The 21,513-nt window shown below is 44.8% G+C and overlaps 1 protein-coding gene and 2 long non-coding RNA genes across 6 annotated transcripts in view; 1 reads left to right on the top strand and 2 right to left on the bottom strand.

Annotated features, from left to right (window-relative positions):
- Positions 1-1,764: 1,764 nt before the first annotated feature.
- The window catches only part of LOC121864040 (carbohydrate sulfotransferase 3-like), a 23,743-nt gene continuing 3,994 nt past the window's right edge, over positions 1,765-21,513 (bottom strand). For both annotated transcript variants that reach the window (XM_042362938.1, XM_042362937.1), the window contains 3 exons: positions 20,829-20,887; positions 17,324-17,452; positions 1,765-2,221 (listed from right to left, as the gene is read on the bottom strand). In XM_042362938.1, coding sequence (XP_042218872.1) covers positions 1,990-2,221; positions 17,324-17,452; positions 20,829-20,887 — 420 coding nt within the window. In that variant the 3' untranslated portion in view covers positions 1,765-1,989. The remainder of the gene's footprint in view (positions 2,222-17,323; positions 17,453-20,828; positions 20,888-21,513) is intronic.
- On the bottom strand, positions 3,528-4,319 carry LOC121864041. Of its 3 annotated transcripts, none has more exons than XR_006088539.1 (3): positions 4,299-4,319; positions 3,913-4,022; positions 3,528-3,731 (listed from the first exon to the last, which is right to left on the bottom strand). It is a non-coding gene; the product is annotated as an uncharacterized LOC121864041 (long non-coding RNA). The 3 variants fall into 3 exon arrangements; XR_006088537.1 differs by having other exon boundaries at positions 4,284-4,315; XR_006088538.1 differs by having other exon boundaries at positions 4,280-4,315.
- On the top strand, positions 9,823-10,625 carry LOC121864042. Its single transcript, XR_006088540.1, has 3 exons — positions 9,823-9,843; positions 10,119-10,228; positions 10,420-10,625. It is a non-coding gene; the product is annotated as an uncharacterized LOC121864042 (long non-coding RNA).

Consider the following 21,513-nt stretch of genomic DNA (forward strand, 5'->3'; position numbering starts at 1 on the left):
GTGTGTGTGTGACGTGTGGTGTGTGACGGTGTGTATTATGTGACGGTGTGTGGTGTGGTATGTGACGGTGTGTGGTAGACGGTGTGTGTGTGGTGTGACGGTGTGTGGTATGTGATGGTGTGTGACGGTGTGTGGTGTGTGACAGTGTGGTGTGTGACGGTGTGTGGTGTGTGACGGTGTGTGGTGTGTGACGGTGTGTGGTATGTGACGGTGTGTGATGTGTGACGGTATGTGTGTGTGTGTGTGGTATGTGACGGTGTGTGACGGTGTGTGGTGTGTGACGGTGTGTGTGACGGTGTGTGACGGTGTGTGGTGTGTGTGGTGTTGTGTGAGTGTGGTGTGACGGTGTGTGATGTGTGACGGTATGTGGTGTGTGGTGACGGTGTGTGGTATGTGACGTGACGGTGTGACGGTGTGTGGTGTGTGACGTGTGGTATGTGACGGTGTGTGACGGTGTGGTGTGTGGTGTGTGACAGTAAGTGTGTGACTTTAAACTAACCTAACTCCTAACCCAGCAGATAACATTAGGATGATTAACCTTCAGGTGAAATAAGCTGGGGTAGATCCTTCAGGTAAGCAGGGGTAGATCCTTCAGGTGAAATAAGCTGGGAGGTAGATCCTTCAGTGAAATAAGCTGGGGTAGATCCTTCAGGTGAAAAGCTGGGAGGTAGATCCTTCAGGTGAAATAAGCTGGAGGGTAGATCCTTCAGGTGAAATAAGCTGTAGATCCTTCAGGTGAAATAAGCTGGAGGTAGATCCTTCAGGTGAAATAAGCTGTAGATCCTTCAGGTAAGCTGGGAGGTAGATCCTTCAGGTGAAATAAGCTGGGGTAGATCCTTCAGGTGAAATAAACTGGGGTAGATCCTTCAGGTGAAAAAAGCTTGGGGTAGATCTTCAGGTGAAATAAGCTGGGAGGTAGATCCTTCAAGTGAAATAAGCTGGGGTAGATCCTTCAGGTAATGCTGGAGGTAGATCCTTCAGGTGAAAAAGCTGGGGGTAGATCCTTCAGGTCTGGGAGGTAGCATGAAGCTGGAGGTAGATCCTTCAGGTGAAATAAGCTGGGGGTAGATCCTTCAGGTGAAAAAAGAGGGGTAGATCCTTCAGGTGAAATAAGCTGGGAGGTAGATCCTTCAAGTGAAATAAGCTGGGGGTAGATCCTTCAGGTGAAATAAGCTGGGAGGTAGATCCTTCAGGTGAAATAAGCTGGAGGGTAGATCCTTCAGGTGAAATAAGCTGGGAGGTAGATCCTTCAGGTGAAATAAGCTGGAGGGTAGATCCTTCAGGTGAAATAAGCTGGGGGTAGATCCTTCAGGTGAAAAAAGCTTAGGGGTAGATCCTTCAGGTGAAATAAGCTTAGGGGTAGATCCTTCAGGTGAAATAAGCTGGGAGGTAGATCCTTCAGGTGAAATAAGCTGGGGGGTAGATCCTTCAGGTGAAATAAACTGGGGGTAGATCCTTCAGGTGAAATAAGCTGGGGGTAGAATTTTCAGGTATTCAGCTTGGAAGATAAAATGTCTGTCAATACGAAACACAGATTAAAAAGTTTCCATCTTGTACTTAATAAACAAGCAGTGTAAAGCCTCATACACCTCTCTTGTTCACCTGGCCAAATATTCTGTATAATTACAGGTAAAAAAGTAATTAATATCTCCTGGACTTTTGTTTTGATACTTATAACGAAAACAAAATATAACTGATACACACTGAGACACATTTTTTATCATTGATATTTAAAAAAACAAGAAAGTATAATCAAAGCCAAGGTAGAGGAGCCAAGTATATGTATTACTGCTCTATAGACATACAAGAACATGTTAGTGTCTTCAGCCAACAGGTAGACACGTTCAGTATCATCCTACCTCCTTTACCTGTGTCTTACATTATGTAATCAACACACTCTGTTTTAACTTCAAGTTTTAACAATGTCTTTTCAAGGAATGAACCACACACATACATTATCCTGGTACTCCTACACACATCCTGTTGTCCTCACGCCCCAACAAACAAGGACAATGAAAGGTTCCTGGCGTTGTCAACACTCCCGAAGATCCTGTGGCCCATCATGTGAAGGACGTCGGAGCATTCTCGTTCCCAGGTCATCAGTGACTTCTGGGAGATCGACGACCTCCACTTCTGCCAGGTTGTGGCTGTGTTCCGGTAGGTGCTATAAGGGTTGCCCTTAGCATTGTGCATATGAGTATGAAGGAACTCCTGGACGCACCTGGGGATATCTTGTGACGGAGACGCTGAAGAAGAGGAGTTAGTGCTCCTGGAGACCTTCCCTTCTCCCTTCAGGAACCTGAATATTTCGCTGGTCTTGCCGTAAGGATCCTGACACAGGTCTTCATACCTGTAACATGATGAGTCTTACTTCACCTGAGACATGACCTGGTGTACTGGTCCTCACACCTGACACATGACCTGGTGTACTGGTCCTCACACCTGACACATGACCTGGTGTACTGGTCCTCACACCTGACACATGACAAGATGGGAGTGTGAACTTAACAATATGGTAGTGTGAATTTAACCAGATGGTAGTGTGAACTTAACAAGATGGTCGTGTGAACTTACTTAATAAACATATACCTCCCGGGGAAACGTTCCATCATGAACTGTTTATGTTGTAGATCCTGGAAAGATAATAAAATGAATCATGATAATTGATCCTCGCTACGCTTCATCTACCTGAGGTATATATGGTTATATTTTCCTATTCTTTACAGGTGTGTCGAGGTTTTCCATCCCTAACACATACAGACACACACAGACACACACACACACAGACACACACACACACACACACACACACACACACACACACACACACACACACACACCACACACACACACACACACACACACACACACACTCACCTGTAACATGGCCGGACAGACGGTATTTTTCGTCTTATTAACCAGATGAAATACTCTCCTGGACAGCATAACAGCTCTAGGATCCCGCATCAGATGGATCACCTTCAGATCCATGTTAGTGTCTCGTATTAGTTCAGATATCCACTGCAGACGATACCTTATGGTCTTTATAATCCTCACTGGCAGACTCTTACACACTCGTCTTGCGTTTTCAATTCCCTCTTTCGTTTTCCTCGTAACTCTACGTCGTTCACCACACTTGTCGGACGGCCAATAAGAAATGGTTTGTCTGTAATTATAACCATATATCATGTTGTCTCTCATTTCACATTGGAAGTTTCGCCTTAGGTCAGTTACCATCACGTCATTGGTGTTATTGTTGAAGATTTTTTCATTCAGGGTTCTTATTGGCTCAAAGAAATACATTGTTCTTCCCAGTGAGGCGACCAGTAGGCCTAAAAAGCTGGATCCACTTCTTCCTGCTGAGCTGAGAACTAAAATATTCTTAGGGTATTGGTGTCGTGGTTGTTGGTCGCTGTGGTTGTGTGGTGGTTGGTGGTCGTTGTGGTTGTGATGTGGTTGGTGGTCGTTGTGGTTGTGTCGTGGTTGTTGGTTGTTGTGATCGTGTGGTGGTTGGTGGTCGTTGTGGTCGTGTCGTGGTTGTTGGTTGTTGTGATCGTGTGGTGGTTGGTGGTCGTTGTGGTCGTGTGGTGATTGGTGGTCGTTCACTTCCCTTTGTGGTTGGTGGTCGTTGATTACTTGGTGGTTAACGGCTTTGAAGGATGTCTGGTTCTCGTTGAGGTCGTCTGTTACCTGGTGGTCGTACTTCAAAGTTTGGTAATTATCATGTTTACCTGAAAGGAACAAAGTGAACAAAGTGAACAAAACAACGGACACTAATTCCTAACCTTACCACATATTTTTTTTAGGTTAGGTTAGACAGATACACGAATAATAACAGTAGAGTGTCTGTAGGAATTGCCTCTCATAGGTCATAAATACCAACGATACTCTTACACGAGTATGACAACAGACCTTCACCATCCATCACCAACACGAGGCCAACAAGACACACACATGCGAGACCAGTGAGGTAGATGACGCCTCTTCTGAGATTTCTTGTCATATTTCTGGCTGTGTGTCCCCTGAAACAGACCACATTGATGTTAACCACTGTGTCTGTTGAGTACAAGGTAACACTGTAATCAGACATCAGACATCAACGATCACCAATGTAACAATGTACAGTCACTCAATAAACTATCGATACAAAATTGTGTTGAAAAAATATGACAACGGGCGAAGGATTTTGACAGCCCTGCCGAGACAACAGGAGGCTTAGTGTTCATTCTGAAATTCATCGATCACCCCCAAGTACAGATAGTTCTTTGAGTGACTGTACCTACGTGAATGTGAACCACCTCCTTCAACTGCTGAATGTGCACTGCAGGAGCGCCGAGGTAAGGGAAGCAGGTGTAGAAAATCACAGGTGCGTAAGGAATGCAAATTTAGTCATATCCATAAGGTAGTTTCTAAATATCAAATTCCAAATCCAGTGCTTTTATGAGAAGTACAGATGGTGAAGAATGTTAATGAACAGAAACACTCTCATCACTACCACCATCATCACTACCACCATCACCACTACCACCATCAAAGCATTTGACAGAGTACCGCATCAGAGGCTTCTGAGAAAAGTTAAGGCTCATGGTATCGAGGGGAACGCAGAGGGTCAGCGTGGATGGTGTTAAATCTGAGTGGGGCTGTGTAACCAGTGGGGTTCCCCAGGGGTCAGTACTAGGTCCACTTTTGTTCATAATCTACATAAACAATCTAGATACTAGAATCAGCAGTGACATAAGCAATTTTGCTGATGACACCAAAATAGGGCGGCAGATTAATTCAGGGCAGGATGCAAATGCACTACAGGAGGATTTAAATAAATTGCAGGAGTGGTCAGAAAAATGGCAAATTAAATTCAACACCAGCAAGTGCAGCGTACTTAATATTGGAAGAACAAATACTGTCAATGTATACAGCCTTAACAACATTAACCTAGAGAAGTCGAATTGTGAAAGAGACTTAGGGGTACTTGTAAGCCCGGACCTACGGCCTAGAAAACTGTGCGTTAATGTTCTAAATAAGGTAAACAGAGTATTAGGTTTTATATCTAGAAGTGTAAGTAATACGAGTGCAGAGGTCTTATTGCAACTATATATTGCGCTAGTCAGGTCGCACCTCGATTATGCGGTTCAGTTCTGGTGCCCGTATTATAGAATGGATATCAATTCACTGGAGTCGGTGCAGCGAAGAATGGCGAAAATGATTCCGGGACTTAGAAACCTTCCATATTAAGATAGGTTAAAGAAACTAAACTTGCATTGCCTAGAAAGACAAAGAGTGCGGGGAGATATGATAGAAGTATTTAAGTGGGTGAAAGGAATCAATAAAGGGGATATAGATAAAGTTCTTATAATATCCGAGCAAGATAGGACTCGTAGCAACGGATTTAAGTTGGATAAGTTTAGGTTTAGGAGGGAGATAGGAAGGAACTGGTTCACAAATAGGGTGGTGGACGAGTGGAACAAGCTTAGCAACTTTGTAGTAAGTGCGGGAACTCTGGGAAGTTTTAAAAGGAGGCTAGATAGATTCATGGATGATAGAGAGTGGTAGTAACTCTCGACAAAAGCTGCCATGCACAAGCCAACCGGCCTATTGCAGACTCCTTATTTTCTTATGTTCTTATCACTACTACTACTAATATGTATACTTCCACCACCACACCTATCACTATCACCAGCCCCTTATACCATCACCACCTCCTTACACCATCATCATTACCTACCACTACCACCAACCTATATTACACCATTAACCACCACCACCTACCACTATCACCACCACACCATCAACCACCACCATCATCACCAACCTCTTAGCACCACAACTATACTCATTCCACCTTCCCCACACCCCCCTTACAACACCACCTTCCGTTTCTCATTAACCACATAAGGTGAGTAGAAAGTTAAACTGACATTGGTGTGTTCTCAGCCGCCAGACCTGGGGAGAGGTGGCTGAGGCTATACATTAGGGTATTGTTGTTTCATCATTCCTCTAGGTGTCTCTTGGTAATGTGGGGTGATGTGGGGGAATGTGTGGGGGTGCTGTGGGATGATTTGAGGGGTGTGGGAGTGATGGTAGGGTGACTGTTGTACACTCAGCCAGAGACGGGGTGAAGTATTGTCTCAACATACACTTAACACACAAGATAAACACTCAAGGAAACTACTGCTGCTTTTGTCATGATATTTGTTTACATACGACGTCTCTGTGTGTGTGTGTGTGTGTGTGTGTGTGTGTGTGTGTGTGTGTGTGTGTATCTGTCTGTCTGTCTGTCTGATGTAGTAATAGACTGACATACACTCACCACACACTTATAACATCAGTATAAAACTGGTGCAATTAACCAAAACCCAGTCACCAGTCTAGAGGGATAAAAGACTGGTGATGACAGGGTATACTGTCACCACCAAACACTCACCTGACAACACCTGACTGGTATGGTAACAGGTAAGCCACTCCTTCACACCTTTATTTGGCAGGAAAGAAGAAAATGCTCACACGTCTGCAAGTCACTAAGACCATGGTGATGACATTCGAGTCTCCTTACTCTCCTACTGCTGGTGCTGGAGGGGTGGGGGGTGAAGGGTGAGGACGAGAGGTGTGAGGAGGTGAAGATGGAGAGGGGGAGGTATAGGGAGAGGATTAGGGTAGGTATGGGTAGGTGGAGAGGAAGTGACAAGGTGAAGGAGAAGAGAAGAAGAGATGAGGAAAGTATAGAAAAGGAAGGAGGAAGAGGAAGAAGATGAGGTGAGGTACAGAAGAAAGAGGAGGAGGAGGAGGAGGGGGGAGGAGGTTGGAGAGAGATTGAATGAGTAGAAAAAAATTAGATAAAGATAGAGAGAAAGAAAAAAGAAGATAAACTAATAAAAACCAACACATACAAACACAGTGTTACTCTACAGGTGTTGGTAATACTCTGCCCTACACTCGGCCTTCCTCACCTGTGTTCTGCTGTACACGGGAGTCAACTCACGCCATAAATAGAGACAATTATTACTTTAGTTTAAATATTCTTCTCGGGAGCTTTTTAGAGACAGGTAAAGGTCCTTAATTACTCCTGGTCGTACCTGTAATATCAGGCTTACAACACTACAGGTCGTATTTGTAACATCAGGTCGTCAGCATCCTGGTCACACCTGAAGTATCGGGTGTTGAGGCCAGCTGGTCACGCCCTCAGGAGGTGGAGGGCCTCAGACTCTCCCTCCAGGTAATGGCAGGTAAAAACTTGTTAGGACACCTCGCGGCGCCTCCGTCAGGTATATGTTTGTCCTTAAATGTCTAAACCAAGTCAATAACCTGATGACCCAACCTTGGGACTTTACAGGTTGTAGGTTAGGTTAGGTTAGGTTAGGATAGGTGACCATTTTCACCATCACCACCCTCCACCCCTACACTCCTGACCCCCCACACCACACCACCACCCCTACACACCACCCACCACCCCCACCCCACTCACTTCAGCACCAACACCTGCGCGTCGTATCATCCATCATTTAGTGAGGTCCTCTCAGCCTGGCCACCCACACCAAACTTATCTTACGTGTTACCAGAACCACTTTAACCACACACCCTGGGTTCTGATACCACTGTCTGAGGTACTTGTCTATTGACGGTGCTGAGAGAGAGAGAGAGAGACTGGCCACACCCTGGTTCTTATCTCTTGGTGATGCGATGTTGTAGAGAGACAGATAGACAGAGAAGAGAACATTAAGACGTCACTACTCATCATGAGAGACAGAGACCATGAGAAACACACACACACACACACACACACACAGACACAGACACACACACACACACACACACACACACACAGACATAGACACACACACACACACACACAGACATAGACACACACACACACACACACACACACACACACACACACACAGACACAGACATAGACACACACACACACACACACACAGACATAGACACACACACACACACACACACACACACACACACACACACACACACACACACACACACACACACACACACACATCAGCAGGTGTACAGGTAACCCTCCTAAAAAAAAAACTTACCTCGTGTATCTACCTGGACGATGCTATTACACCTTGTTATACCTCAGTTCTACCTCATCCTATTTATAATACCAGGGAGTCTACAGCTTCCTAAAGGCTCTTATGGTTAAAGTTTCCTCATCTTGACTACTTTTACAGCCTCTTCCTCCTCTGTAGCCTCAACTAAATATAAAATAATAGTTTGTGTTTTGGTGAGTTTGTTCCTGTGGTCAGTCTTCCCCGCAGCCTCCTACAACCTGAGTTTTGTCTTTAGGATAATTTTTGTTTATTGTATTTGTTGTTGTTGTTTTAATTTGTTGTTTATGAATACCTAACGTAACGTAACCTAACGTAACCTAACGTAACGTAACCTAACCTAACGTAACCTAACCTAACCTAACCTAACCTAACCTAACCTAACCTAACCTAACCTAACCTAACCTAACCTAACCTAACCTAACCTAACCTAACCTAACCTAACCTAACCTAACGTAACCTAACCTAACACAAGTGGTTGTATATACCTGTTGATGAGATAGAATGACAGGTGTTGAGCTCTACCTGAAGCCATCTCCTCACCTCACCTGGCAACTTAAACAATAATAATCATTTTATTTGTTTCAACTTCAACTCCAAAACAAATACATGTACAGTCAAAAACCTCCATTTAACGGACTATATAGATAGGAAGTCCGTTATATCGAGGGTCAATTAGATATGAAACCTGCAAAGAGGAGGAGGAGGAGGAGGAGGAGGAGGAGGAGGATAGGAGTAGGGAAGAAGAGGAGGAGGAGGAGGAGGAGATGTGATCAAGAAGGACAAGGATTAGGTTAGGTTAGGTTAAGTATTCATAAACAACAAATTACAACAACAACAACAACTACAAATAAAAAAAAATTCTAAAGAAAAAACTAAGGTTGGGTTAGGTTAGGATCCCATGCCTGTCTAACCCCTACCCCCCACCTCCCTCCTCCTCCTCCCCCTCCCCTTCTCCCCCACCTCCCCCTCCCCCCACCTCCCCCCACCTCCCCCTCACCTTCCTCCTCTCCTCTCCCCCCCTCCCCCCTCCCCCCCCACCTCCCCTCCCCTCCCCTCTCCCCCACCTCCCCCTCCTCCCCACCAGGAAGGACAAATTCCACAAACAAGTTCCCAGGTCAGAACTGTGTCATTATACCACAGATGCAGAGGTGAGGTCAGAGTTATATCACAGTAGTATTGTTATAATACTTTCATAACGACGCATTATACCTGATATTAGTGGAGGTGATGTTGACAAGTTATGGTGGAATATTTATTTGTTTTGTCTGTCTGTCTGTCTGTCTGTCTGTCTGTCTGTCTGTCTATCTGTCTGTCTGTCTGTCTGTCTGTCTGTGTTGATGGTGATGACGTTTGCTCTAACACGGCTACTGATGCTGGTAGCAGTGGTAGTGGTGGTAGTTATGGTGGTAGTGATGGTGGCAGTTGTAGTATTGGTGGTAGTAGTAGTGATGGTGGTAGTTGTAGTGATGATGGTAGTAGTGATGGTGGTGGTAGTGATGGTGGTGGTAGGGATGGTGGTAATGATGGTGGTAGTGATGGTGGTGGTGGTAGTAGTGATGGTGGTAGTGGTGATGGTGGTAGTGATGAGAGTGTTTCTGTTCATTAACATTCTTCACCATCTGTACTTGTCATAAAAGCACTGAATTTGGAATTGAATATCTAGAACCTACCTCATATATATGACTTAATTTTCAATTTTTACGCACCTGTGATTTTCTACACCTGCTTCCCCTACCTCGGCGCTCCTGCAGTGCACATTCAGCAGTTGAAGGAGGTGGTTCACATTCACGCAGGTACAGTCACTTAAAGAACTATCTGTACTTGGGGTGATCGATGAATTTCAGAATGAACACTAAGCCTCCTGTTGTTTCGGCAGGGCTGTCAAAATCCTTCGCCCGTTGTCATATTTTTTCAACACAATTTTGTCTCGATAGTTTATTGAGTGACTGTACATTGTTACATTGGTGATCGTTGATGTCTGATGTCTGATTACAGTGTTACCTTGTACTCAACAGACACAGTGGTTAACATCAATGTGGTCTGTTTCAGGGGACACACAGCCAGAAATATGACAAGAAATCTCAGAAGAGGCGTCATCTACCTCACTGGTCTCGCATGTGTGTGTCTTGTTGGCCTCGTGTTGGTGATGGATGGTGAAGGTCTGTTGTCATACTCGTGTAAGAGTATCGTTGGTATTTATGACCTATGAGAGGCAATTCCTACAGACACTCTACTGTTATTATTCGTGTATCTGTCTAACCTAACCTAAAAAAAATATGTGGTAAGGTTAGGAATTAGTGTCCGTTGTTTTGTTCACTCATAAAGGTATCACTCCAACTCTTCCTTTCAGGTAAACATGATAATTACCAAACTTTGAAGTACGACCACCAGGTAACAGACGACCTCAACGAGAACCAGACATCCTTCAAAGCCGTTAACCACCAAGTAATCAACGACCACCAACCACAAAGGGAACTGAACGACCACCAATCACCACACGACCACAACGTCCACCAACCACCACACGATCACAACAACCAACAACCACGACACAACCACAACGACCACCAACCACATCACAACCACAACGACCACCAACCACCACACAACCACAGCGACCAACAACCACGACACCAATACCCTAAGAATATTTTAGTTCTCAGCTCAGCAGGAAGAAGTGGATCCAGCTTTTTAGGCCTACTGGTCGCCTCACTGGGAAGAACAATGTATTTCTTTGAGCCAATAAGAACCCTGAATGAAAAAATCTTCAACAATAACACCAATGACGTGATGGTAACTGACCTAAGGCGAAACTTCCAATGTGAAATGAGAGACAACATGATATATGGTTATAATTACAGACAAACCATTTCTTATTGGCCGTCCGACAAGTGTGGTGAACGACGTAGAGTTACGAGGAAAACGAAAGAGGGAATTGAAAACGCAAGACGAGTGTGTAAGAGTCTGCCAGTGAGGATTATAAAGACCATAAGGTATCGTCTGCAGTGGATATCTGAACTAATACGAGACACTAACATGGATCTGAAGGTGATCCATCTGATGCGGGATCCTAGAGCTGTTATGCTGTCCAGGAGAGTATTTCATCTGGTTAATAAGACGAAAAATACCGTCTGTCCGGCCATGTTACAGGTGAGTGTGTGTGTGTGTGTGTGTGTGTGTGTGTGTGGTGTGTGTGTGTGTGTGTGTGTGTGTGCGTGGAGGAGCAGAAAATCGGATAGGGTCTTTTCGAACTGGGTGCCCATTTGACCTGGGACCCACATGAACTGGGACCCACATGAACTGGGACCTACATGAACTGGGGCCTACATGAACTGGGACCCACATGAACTGGGGCCTACATGACATATTTATTGACCTTTCGTTTGTTGACTTGTTTATCATCTTGTTTACTTGTTTATTGTTTACCTCCACATATGATTACACCGTAGCTAATGCCTTCGGGGTTACTTTGAGTACAGTTAGGAAGAAAATATCGGCTTTATGAGTTAGGTGTTAAGAGTCATTATCCTTTGGCTCGACTCTGAGTCACTCGGACGAGACGAAAGGAGTGAAAATAAATAGTGCTGAGGATTCTGGACTTGAGTGGGTGGGAGGGGAGGGGGGAGGAGGGGAGGGTGAGGGGAGGGTGGGAGGAGGGGGCGAGAGATGAGAGAGAAGGGGAAGGGGAGAGAAGGGGGAGGGGAGAGAGGAGGAGAGTGTTGCAAATGGGGCAGGTGAGGCATACACATGACACAGAGGCATAACACATAAACAGAGGCCAGGACTGAACACATAGGACACAGGAGCGACCCTCTGTTGACGACACAACCCTGATATATGATCATGATAAATAATACTGGATTAAACAAGGTAAACATGAGTCCTGGGGGGCGTGGGCGTGGGCGTGAGGGTGTTTGCGTGAGGGTGTGGGGTGTGTACGTGGGTGTGTGTGTTTGTGTGTGTGCAACCTATTCACTGGGCTGGCCAACACAACACACTGAGAAGCGCCCACCACAAGACTTTATTGAGGCTTTCGGCACCTGTAATAACAATCCTAAGAGCACCATAACAGCACTAGGAGTATTATAACAGCACCAACAGCACCATAACAGCACTAGGCGTATTATAACAGCACCAACAGCACCATAACAGCACTAGGAGTATTATAACAGCATCAACAGCACCATAACAGCACTAATAGTATTATAACAGCATCAACAGCACCATAACAACACCAGAAGTATTATAACAGCACTATAAAAGCCCCAGCAGCATTATAACAGCGGTAACAGCACACGGGAAAGGTACCGGTAAGCTGTCAGTGGCGGAACCTCCTGTCAATTAAACTAACTTGGGATGTCTGGCCACACCCCAGGCGACTCAGACTGACCTGGGGAAGGGTGGCAGGGGAAGGGGAGGCAGGGGGAGGGGGAAGGGGAGGCAGGGGAGGGGGGAAGGGGAGGCAGGGGGTGGGGGGTGGGCAGGAGGGGGGGGAAGGGCAGGCAGGTGGAGGGGAAGCAGGGAAAAGGGGGGCAGGGGGAAAGGGAGATGACCTGGGGGAGGGGAGGAGGCAGCCAGGGGAGGAGAAGGGAGTCAAGCTAGATAGAGCATGTGCTGTTCCTGGCTGTTATGTGCTGTTCCTGGCTGTTATGTGCTGTTCCTGCAGGGTGCTGTGTGGTGCTGGTAGGGTGATGATGACTACCCTCTCCAGGATATGTGCTGCTAGAGGGGTACAATAAGCTGAGGTCAAAGGTCAACGTCAACTGATTTCAGTAAACATCACCTTAAGGGATCTGTAATTACCTTGTTACTCCGGCGGATGGTTGTGTAAGTGTCTGTCTGTCTGTCGGTCTGTCTTCGTCTGGTTCTCCGTCTCTACCTATCTGTCTCTCAGTCTGTCTGTGTTTGGTGTTGTGTCTTTCTACCTGCCTCTCTGTCGGTTTGCCTTTACCCCTTTGAGTACGATAATTTAACCCCTTGAGTACAGTGATTAAACCCCTTGAGTACGATGACTTTGTACTCAATGATATTAAAATCTTCGTATTCAAGAGGTTAAGGACATATTATCCTCTTGAGTAGAGTGACCCTAGATGACCTGTATTTGTGGTCCTCAAGTTCAAAAGTTCAAGACGAAGATTACATAGAATTCAATATTATGTTATGTGGCAACGAGGGACACATCTGGCAGGTCTTATTTAGCTTCAGGACAGGATACACACACACACACACACACAGACACTCACAGATCACACACACACACACACACACACACACACACACACATACATACATACATTCACACACACACACACATACATACATTCACACACATATACACATACAAACGTACATACACGTACACACACACACACACACACACACACAGTAGCTCATTAAGGTGAATACATAGCATCATAAGCTATAATGTTTATGTAATACAGGATAGCTTGACCCTTGGCTCACCTTCATACTCCAGAAGAAAAAAAATAGTGTTCCTAAGTTTATTCTGTGGGCTCCTGGATGAGGCTTAATAACACACTACTATTATAATGCTCTCCTGTTCTGTGTGTGTGTGTGTGTGTGTGTGTGTGTGTGTGTGTGTGTGTGTGTGTGTGTGTGTGTGTGTGTGTGTGTGTGTATATCGGATCACCTGAATTTGCCTCCCTCAGCTTATTTTCACCTGATAATTAAACACCCTAACATTACCTGGGGGTTAGGCTTTGATTGGTTTCTGCTCTGCTTCTGTTTAGGTTGGGCTGGGGTTGGGTTAGGTTGTGATGGGTTAGGGGCTGGCTGGGATGGGTTTAGGTTGCTGGGATGGGTAGGTTGGCTGGGTTGGGAGATGGGTAGTTGCTGGATGGGTTAGGTTGGGCTGTGGGGTTAGGTTGGGTTGGGTTGGGTTGGGTTAGGGTGATGGGTTAGAGGGGCTTAGGGTTGGGTTGGGTTAGGTGTGATGGTTAGGTTGGGTTGGGTTAGGTTGGGTTGTGATGGGTTAGGTTGGGTTGTGATGGGTTAGGTTGGGTTGTGATGGGTTAGGTTGGGTTGGGTTGGGTTAGGTTGGGTTGTGATGGGTTAGGTTGGGTTGGGTTGGGTTAGGTTGGGTTGTGATGGGTTGGGTTGGGTTGGGTTGGGTTGGGTTGGGATGGGTTAGGATATTTAATGACCAGGTAAAATACACTGAGGTGTCTAATCAACAGGTATTCCCCTTATTCATGGTTTCCTCTCCACTCTTCACTATTCCTACTATCATCATCAGTATTCTCTAAGTCCTTCTTCATGTTTATAACGCCACAAATACACTCCTTAACCCTATTGTAATGTTTACATAATGACACATAACAAGGTTCTTGTTATCACTGCTAACCTTGACCTCCGTGACCCTACTCTTGACCTTTGACCTCGTCCTGTATAATTAACTAAAGAAAATATGATATTGAAAATTACATGGTGAGTGTATAGAGTATGTTAGAGGACTGATTTATTAATACACACACACACACAGACACATACACAGTCATAAATGTATATACAGAAGCACACACACACACACATATTGTATATATACACACACACAGAAATACACACACATACACAGTCACAAATACACACACATACTGTATATATACACACACACAGAAATACACACACATACACAGTCACAAATACACATACACACACATACTGTATATATATACACACACACAAATACACACACATACACAGTCACAAATACACACACACACACACACACACACACACACACACACACACACACACACACATCACCTATCACGGACCATCAACCACGTGGTATTGTTTGTAAACAAAAACTGACACGTGGTAAATTACCTGACATCTTCTGTGTTCAGCTTGAGACACCACCATCAAGATTCTATGGGTATTTGGTGTTTTTTTCCCTGTTTTTTCTTGTTTGTTTTTTACTTCTGTACACACGGTGAGAAAAGTGCCTTACTACTTTTTGCTTGAGACAATATGACATCATGGACGAGATATTTTGACAACCGAACTAAGATAACGGGAGACGTATTGATCATTTCGTAATTCATCGATCCCAGCCAGTGTGTGTATATGTGTCAGTCCTCTGGGAGACGCCTAGATGGAGGGTTTTGACATAGTGTCTTGTTTTATCTCTGCCTGTGTTTGTTTCTTTACTCAGTGAAACAAAAAAACACGAGAAAAAACACTGTGACGGTGTGTGGTATGTGACGGTGTGTGACGGTGTGTGGTATGTGACGTGTGTGGTATGTGACGGTGTGTGGTATGTGACGGTGTGTGTATGTGACGGTGTGTGGTATGTGTGGTGTGTGACGGTGTGTGACGGTGTGGTATGTGACGGTGTGTGATGTGACGGTGTGTGACGGTGTGTGGTATGTGACGGTGTGTGACGGTGTGTGACGGTATGTGACGGTATGTGACGGTGTGGTGTGACGTGTGTGGTATGTGACGGTGTGTATGTGACGGTGTGTGGTGTGTGATGGTGTGTGTGATGGTGTGTGGTGTGTGACGGTGTGTGTGACGGTGTGGTGTGTGACGGTGTGTGGTGTGTGACGGTGTGTGGTATGTGGGTGTGTGTGTGACGGTGTGTGGTGTGTGACGGTGTGTGGTGTGTGACGGTGTGTGGTGTGTGACGGTGTGTGGTATGTGACGGTGTGTGGTATGTGACGTGACGGTGTGTGACGGTGTGTGGTATGTGACGGTGTGTGGTGTGTGACGGTGTGTGTGACGGTGTGTGGTGTGTGTGTGGTGTGTGACGGTGTGTGGTGTGACGGTATGTGACGGTGTGTGGTATGTGACGGTGTGTGGTGTGTGATGGTGTGTGGTGTGTGATGGTGTGTGGTGTGTGACGGTGTGTGGTATGTGACGGTGTGGTGTGTGACGGTGTGTGGTGTGTGACGGTGTGTGGTGTGTGACGGTGTGACGGTGTGTGTGTGTGTGACGGTGTGTATTATGTGACGGTGAGTGGTATGTGACGGTGTGTGGTATGTGACGGTGTGTGGTATGACGGTGTGTGACGGTGTGTGGTGTGTGACGGTGTGTGGTATGTGACGGTGTGTGACGGTGTGGGGTGTGTGATGTGTGACAGTAAAGTGTGTGACTTTAACCTAACCTAACTCCTAATCCTTCAGGTGAAATAAGCTGGGAGGTTAGATCCTTCAGGTGAAATAAGCTGGGGGTAGATCCTTCAGGTGAAATAAGCTGGGGGTAGATCCTTCAGTTGAAATAAGCTGGGGGGTAGATCCTTCAGTTGAAATAAGCTGGGGGTAGATCCTTCAGTTGAAATAAGCTGGGGGGTAGATCCTTCAGTTGAAATAAGCTGGAGGGTAGATCCTTCAGGTGAAATAAGCTGGGGGTAGATCCTTCAGGTGAAATAAGCTGGGGGGTAGATCCTTCAGGTGAAAAAAGCTGGGGGTAGAATTTTCAGGTATTCAGCTTGGAAGATAAAATGTCTGTCAATATGAAACACAGATTAAAAAGTTTCCATCTTGTACTTAATAAACAAGCAGTGTAAAGCCTCATACACCTCTCTTGTTCACCTGGCCAAACATTCTGTATAATTACAGGTAAACAAGTAATTAATATCTCCTGGACTTTTGTTTTAATACTTATAACGAAAACAAAATATAACTGATACATACTGAGACACATTTTTTATCATTGATATTAAAAAAAACAAGAAAGTATAAATCAAAGCCAAGGTAGAGCAGCCAAGTATATGTATTACTGCTCTATAGACATACAAGAACATGTTAGTGTCTTCAGCCAACAGGTAGACGCGTTCAGTATCATCCTACCTCCTTTACCTGTGTCTTACATTAAGTAATCAAAAAACTGTTTTAACTTCAAGTTTTAACAATGTCTTTTCAAGGAATGAACCACACACATACATTATCCTGGTACTCCTACACACATACATTATCCTGGTACTCCTACACACATACATTATCCTGGTACTCCTACACACATACATTATCCTGGTACTCCTACACACATCCTGTTGTCCTCACGCCCCAACAAACAAGGACAATGAAAGGTTCCTGGCGTTGTCAACACTCCCGAAGATCCTGTGGCCCATCATGTGAAGGACGTCGGAGCATTCTCGTTCCCAGGTCATCAGTGACTTCTGGGAGATCAACGACCTCCACTTCTGCCAGGTTGTGGCTGTGTTCCGGAAGGTGCTATAAGGGTTGCGCACAGTTTTCTCCATATGAGTATGAAGGAACTCACGGACGCACCTGGGGATATCTTGTGACGGAGACGCTGAAGAAGAGGAGTTAGTGCTCCTGGAGACCTTCCCTTCTCCCTTCAGGAACCTGAATATTTCGCTGGTCTTGCCGTAAGGATCCTGACACAGGTCTTCATACCTGTAACATGATGACCGTGGGTGACAATAGTGCATAGGGGTGAATTTCTAAAATTGATTAAATGGAATGGCCATTGGTCCAATACTGCGTACCCATGAAAAAAGAACACAGGTGAAATCCTGGGTCATTTGGACAATATTTAGAGGTAGCTCAAGTCAATTGAAGTTTTATCCTTTTGGCAAAAAATACGAATATTCATAATATGCCGGTTTATTTTAAAATTTACATATTGAGCAAGTTTATGTGTACACTGTACATATAAATGATTAATTCCTTTTTAAAATGAAACTGCAGTGAACACGCTTACATCAATGGGTGGGAGAGGTGTGGACAACCCATTCATTGTTTTCGCTTTTTGCTTGTAAGGTCCTGTTTTGATGTCCCTGGTTGTGACCGCCTCTGCTCTTCAACAACCTGCAGCAGATGTTGACGCTGGTCTTCACTCTTCGTGATCTTGCTGTTGAATGCCTGTATCAAGGCAATCCCTCTCTCTGCAGTGTCGTTGATGACTCTGAGACCACCCACAACTGCGACGCCAGTTTTGAAGTCTTCATCATCAGACCATGTGTCAGGTTCCTTGGACAAAAAAGAAGTCTTCATTTTGAGACTTTCAAATAGAAAGTTTGATCCTCTAGAAGCAAAGTCTGAGAGCTGCTTTGTGGGAAGGGAAGATGTGGCAGGAAGAGCAGCACGTTTTGGTGAATCCTCGGTCGCCTTCCTCTCAACGATTGCCCGAACTATGTTTGTCTTCATTGTTGCATTAACTTGTGGATCGAAGAGTGCAAGACCCACCAAGCCTTCACTGAGGTACCACAGGTGACGACCGAAGACTGTGAGACATGTTCTTGATATTTTGACGTCGTGGTACTCTGACAGGTCTTGGAGGAGCCGCAAATCATTAGCAGGAGCGGAGGATGGAACGGAGGCCGTGAACCATGCACTGACATACACCTCTAGCACAAAGAATGTGAATCGTTTCAAGCCTAATGTCTCACGAGCAGTTAGTTTAAACTGATTAGCAAAAATCAGGATCTTCATGACATAAATGAGCTTAGCCATCCACCGTGCTCGGTGAAGTGCTCCGGGCCGTCGGAGATTAAACTTGGGTAGAGCTCCATCGAGACACCTGATTGCTAGCTCCAGTACCTCACGGTAATCATCACGTGGCTGCTGCTTCTTGCCCAGATGATGTTTCCAGCAACAGATGAGGTCATCTCGTTTCTCGTACAAACTTGGAGGGAGGTCTGAGAGAGGGCTGTAGTCATCTTGACTGATGTCCTTCCACTTATGCTTGAAGCGAGAGAAGAGAGTATTATCTGGTCCAGAGGAAGGCCCCATGCATTCCACATACGCTTTCTCGGCAACAAGCTCAAGGATGTGGTGACGACACGCGAGATGCAGAAGACGGCGGCCGAGTTTCTGCTCCAGAATGACACATGCCCCCGACAAGTGCCCAGTGTTTGAAGCTGTTGTGTCAAAACTGAGTGCTGAAACATTCTCTGATATTTTCCACTCTTCCAGCGCTGCACTGACTGCTGTAGCAATGGCCTGTCCAGTCCCTGACAATAGTTTCGGGACACCAAGCAGCTTTTCAGTATTGATTCCGGAGACAAGAATGGCGATTCGGTCAACACTCGCTCCTTGTTCATCAGGAATAATTTTTCCATCCCAGTGCACAGTGAGCACTTCACTAGGTTGAAATTTTTCTTTAATTTCGTTGGCAATCCCAGAACGGTGGGTCGCTCGCGAAGTACGCACTGTCTCATAGTTTAAAACTAGTTCCATTGGGTCATGACCTAGACTAGCAGCCGTGGCACTGACGATCCGGAGAGCAGAGCGGTGACTGATCCCAGTGCGGTCCAATGTACTTGACAATTCAGGGGTGATAACTTTGAGAGTAGCACGTTTACGATTGGAAGAAGATACCACTGGTGATATCGCTAGGGAACTTGTAGATGATGACGAGCTTGATTGTGATTCTGTTTCAGACGAAGAACCCAACTCATCATATTCAAGAGCAGAACTGGCTTGATTCTGTTGTAGAGATTGCTTACTCTTGCTTTCTTCCCGACGCTTGATGGAACAAGCAATCTTTTTGTCTACTCCTGCCATTACACCTCTTCTCCCTTTTTCTCGTTGCGCTGCCAGGAATGCTCGGTCTTCTTTGATGGTCAAGAGCTGCATTGCCTTGGGGTGGGCAACATCGAAGAGGTCCTCTAACTCATCACAAAAAGTTTCCTCTTTCTTACGTTGTGTGTCTGTAGTGCGAGTGCAGTTTTTCTTAAGTCCCTTCCACATTAAAAAAAGATCCACTACCTTTCGTCCAATACTCTTCTCAGTTATGGTAGGAATCCGTGCTTTATTCCAGAAACTAATAACCGATGCTGCAACTTCACTCGCAGAATCATTCACTGTTTTCTTATGTTCATTGTGACCGTGGAAAAACAGACGTAGAACATCTCCTCTTGAAGGAAGTTGTGCACCCGTGATTTCGGTTATGTGTTGACCAATGAGCCAAACTTCAGTTTTTGAACGTGTACTCTCCATTGAACCTGAAACAAACAAAAACATTTATGTAACTTATGTTGTTACTGTTATGCAAACAACAGCACCCATAAAGCATACGGCATGCAAGATCACTTGTATAAAGTTTTTAAAGTGTTATATACCTAAATTGATGCATTGATTTTAGACAAAGACAATGGTACTAACCGTAATACTGCAACAAGAGCGACGCACACACACCCACCGTCACGTCTCACACACAACTGATGCTACTGTACCAGTCAGACACTGGCACACAACCTCTTCCCCCTACCCCGACTGACACCCGCCTCTCCCTCCCCTCTGCATTGCCAATAGCTGCACCAGCCAAAATACTCATTACTCATTTTTAGAAAAAATGTTAGGAACAACTTTAGTTTGAATTTGCATTCTACATATACCTGCAAAGTTTCATAGTAATCGGTTCATAAATAAAGAAATTAGAAAAAATCAATAATAATTTCAGTAGTGTTAACTTCAAATGGCTTGAGCCACCTCTAAATATTGTCCAAATGACCCAGGATTTCGCCTGTGTTCTTTTTTCATGGGTACGCAGTATTGGACAAATGGCCATCTAAAAATAAAAACTTTCACTTTTTATTGTCACCCTAAAATATGATGAGTCTTACTTCACCTGACACATGACCTGGTGTACTGGTCCTCACACCTGACACATGACAAGATGGTAGTGTGAACTTAACCAGATGGTAGTGTGAACTTAACCAGATGGTAGTGTGAACTTAGCAAGATAGTAGTGTGAACTTAACCAGGTGGTAGTGTGAACTTAGCAAGATGGTAGTGTGAACTTAACAAGATGGTCGTGCGAACTTACTTAATAAACATATACCTCCCGGGGAAACGTTCCATCATGAACTGTTTATGTTGTAGATCCTGGAAAGATAATAAAATGAATCATGATAATTGATCCTTTGGTCCATTGGTTTGGGATATTTTACGTCATTCAGGCAGGTGTCGCGAGGAGACTGCAGCGATAGCGGGTAAACATAGTGAAAGGTTACGGTGAAATAGTGTTAGGAATTATGACAAAACTAAATTAGGCAGGGAGTTAAAACCTAAACGCGTCAAAGAGAGGACTCAGAACACGACTAACTTAAATGTCTACTACGCAAATAGTAGGAGTATGAGAAACAAAATGAATGAAATCAGGGCGTTGGTATGTACCGAAAAAATCGATATAATAGCATTCACCGAAACATGGATAAACCTAGACACTCGTGAGTTACGGGTCGAATACCAAATTGCAGGTTACAAATTATTCCATACAGGTAGACAGATTAGGAAAGGAGGCGGAGTAGCAATCTATGTCAGGGATAATCTGAAGTGTGAAATAGATAAGGAAATAAAAACTGAACTGAATACAGAAACAATTTGGATAGAATTAATCGAAGGTAGAGAAAAATTAATCTCATGAGTAATATATAGACTTCCTAATCATGATAGAGTTAATGAGTGACTTATTTGGGATGAAATGCGCAGGGCTTCCAGACATAGCAAAG

The sequence above is a fragment of the Homarus americanus genome, unplaced genomic scaffold (genome assembly GCF_018991925.1).
Source record: "Homarus americanus isolate GMGI-L3 unplaced genomic scaffold, GMGI_Hamer_2.0 scaffold14720, whole genome shotgun sequence".
NCBI classification, from domain to species: Eukaryota; Metazoa; Arthropoda; class Malacostraca; order Decapoda; family Nephropidae; genus Homarus; species Homarus americanus.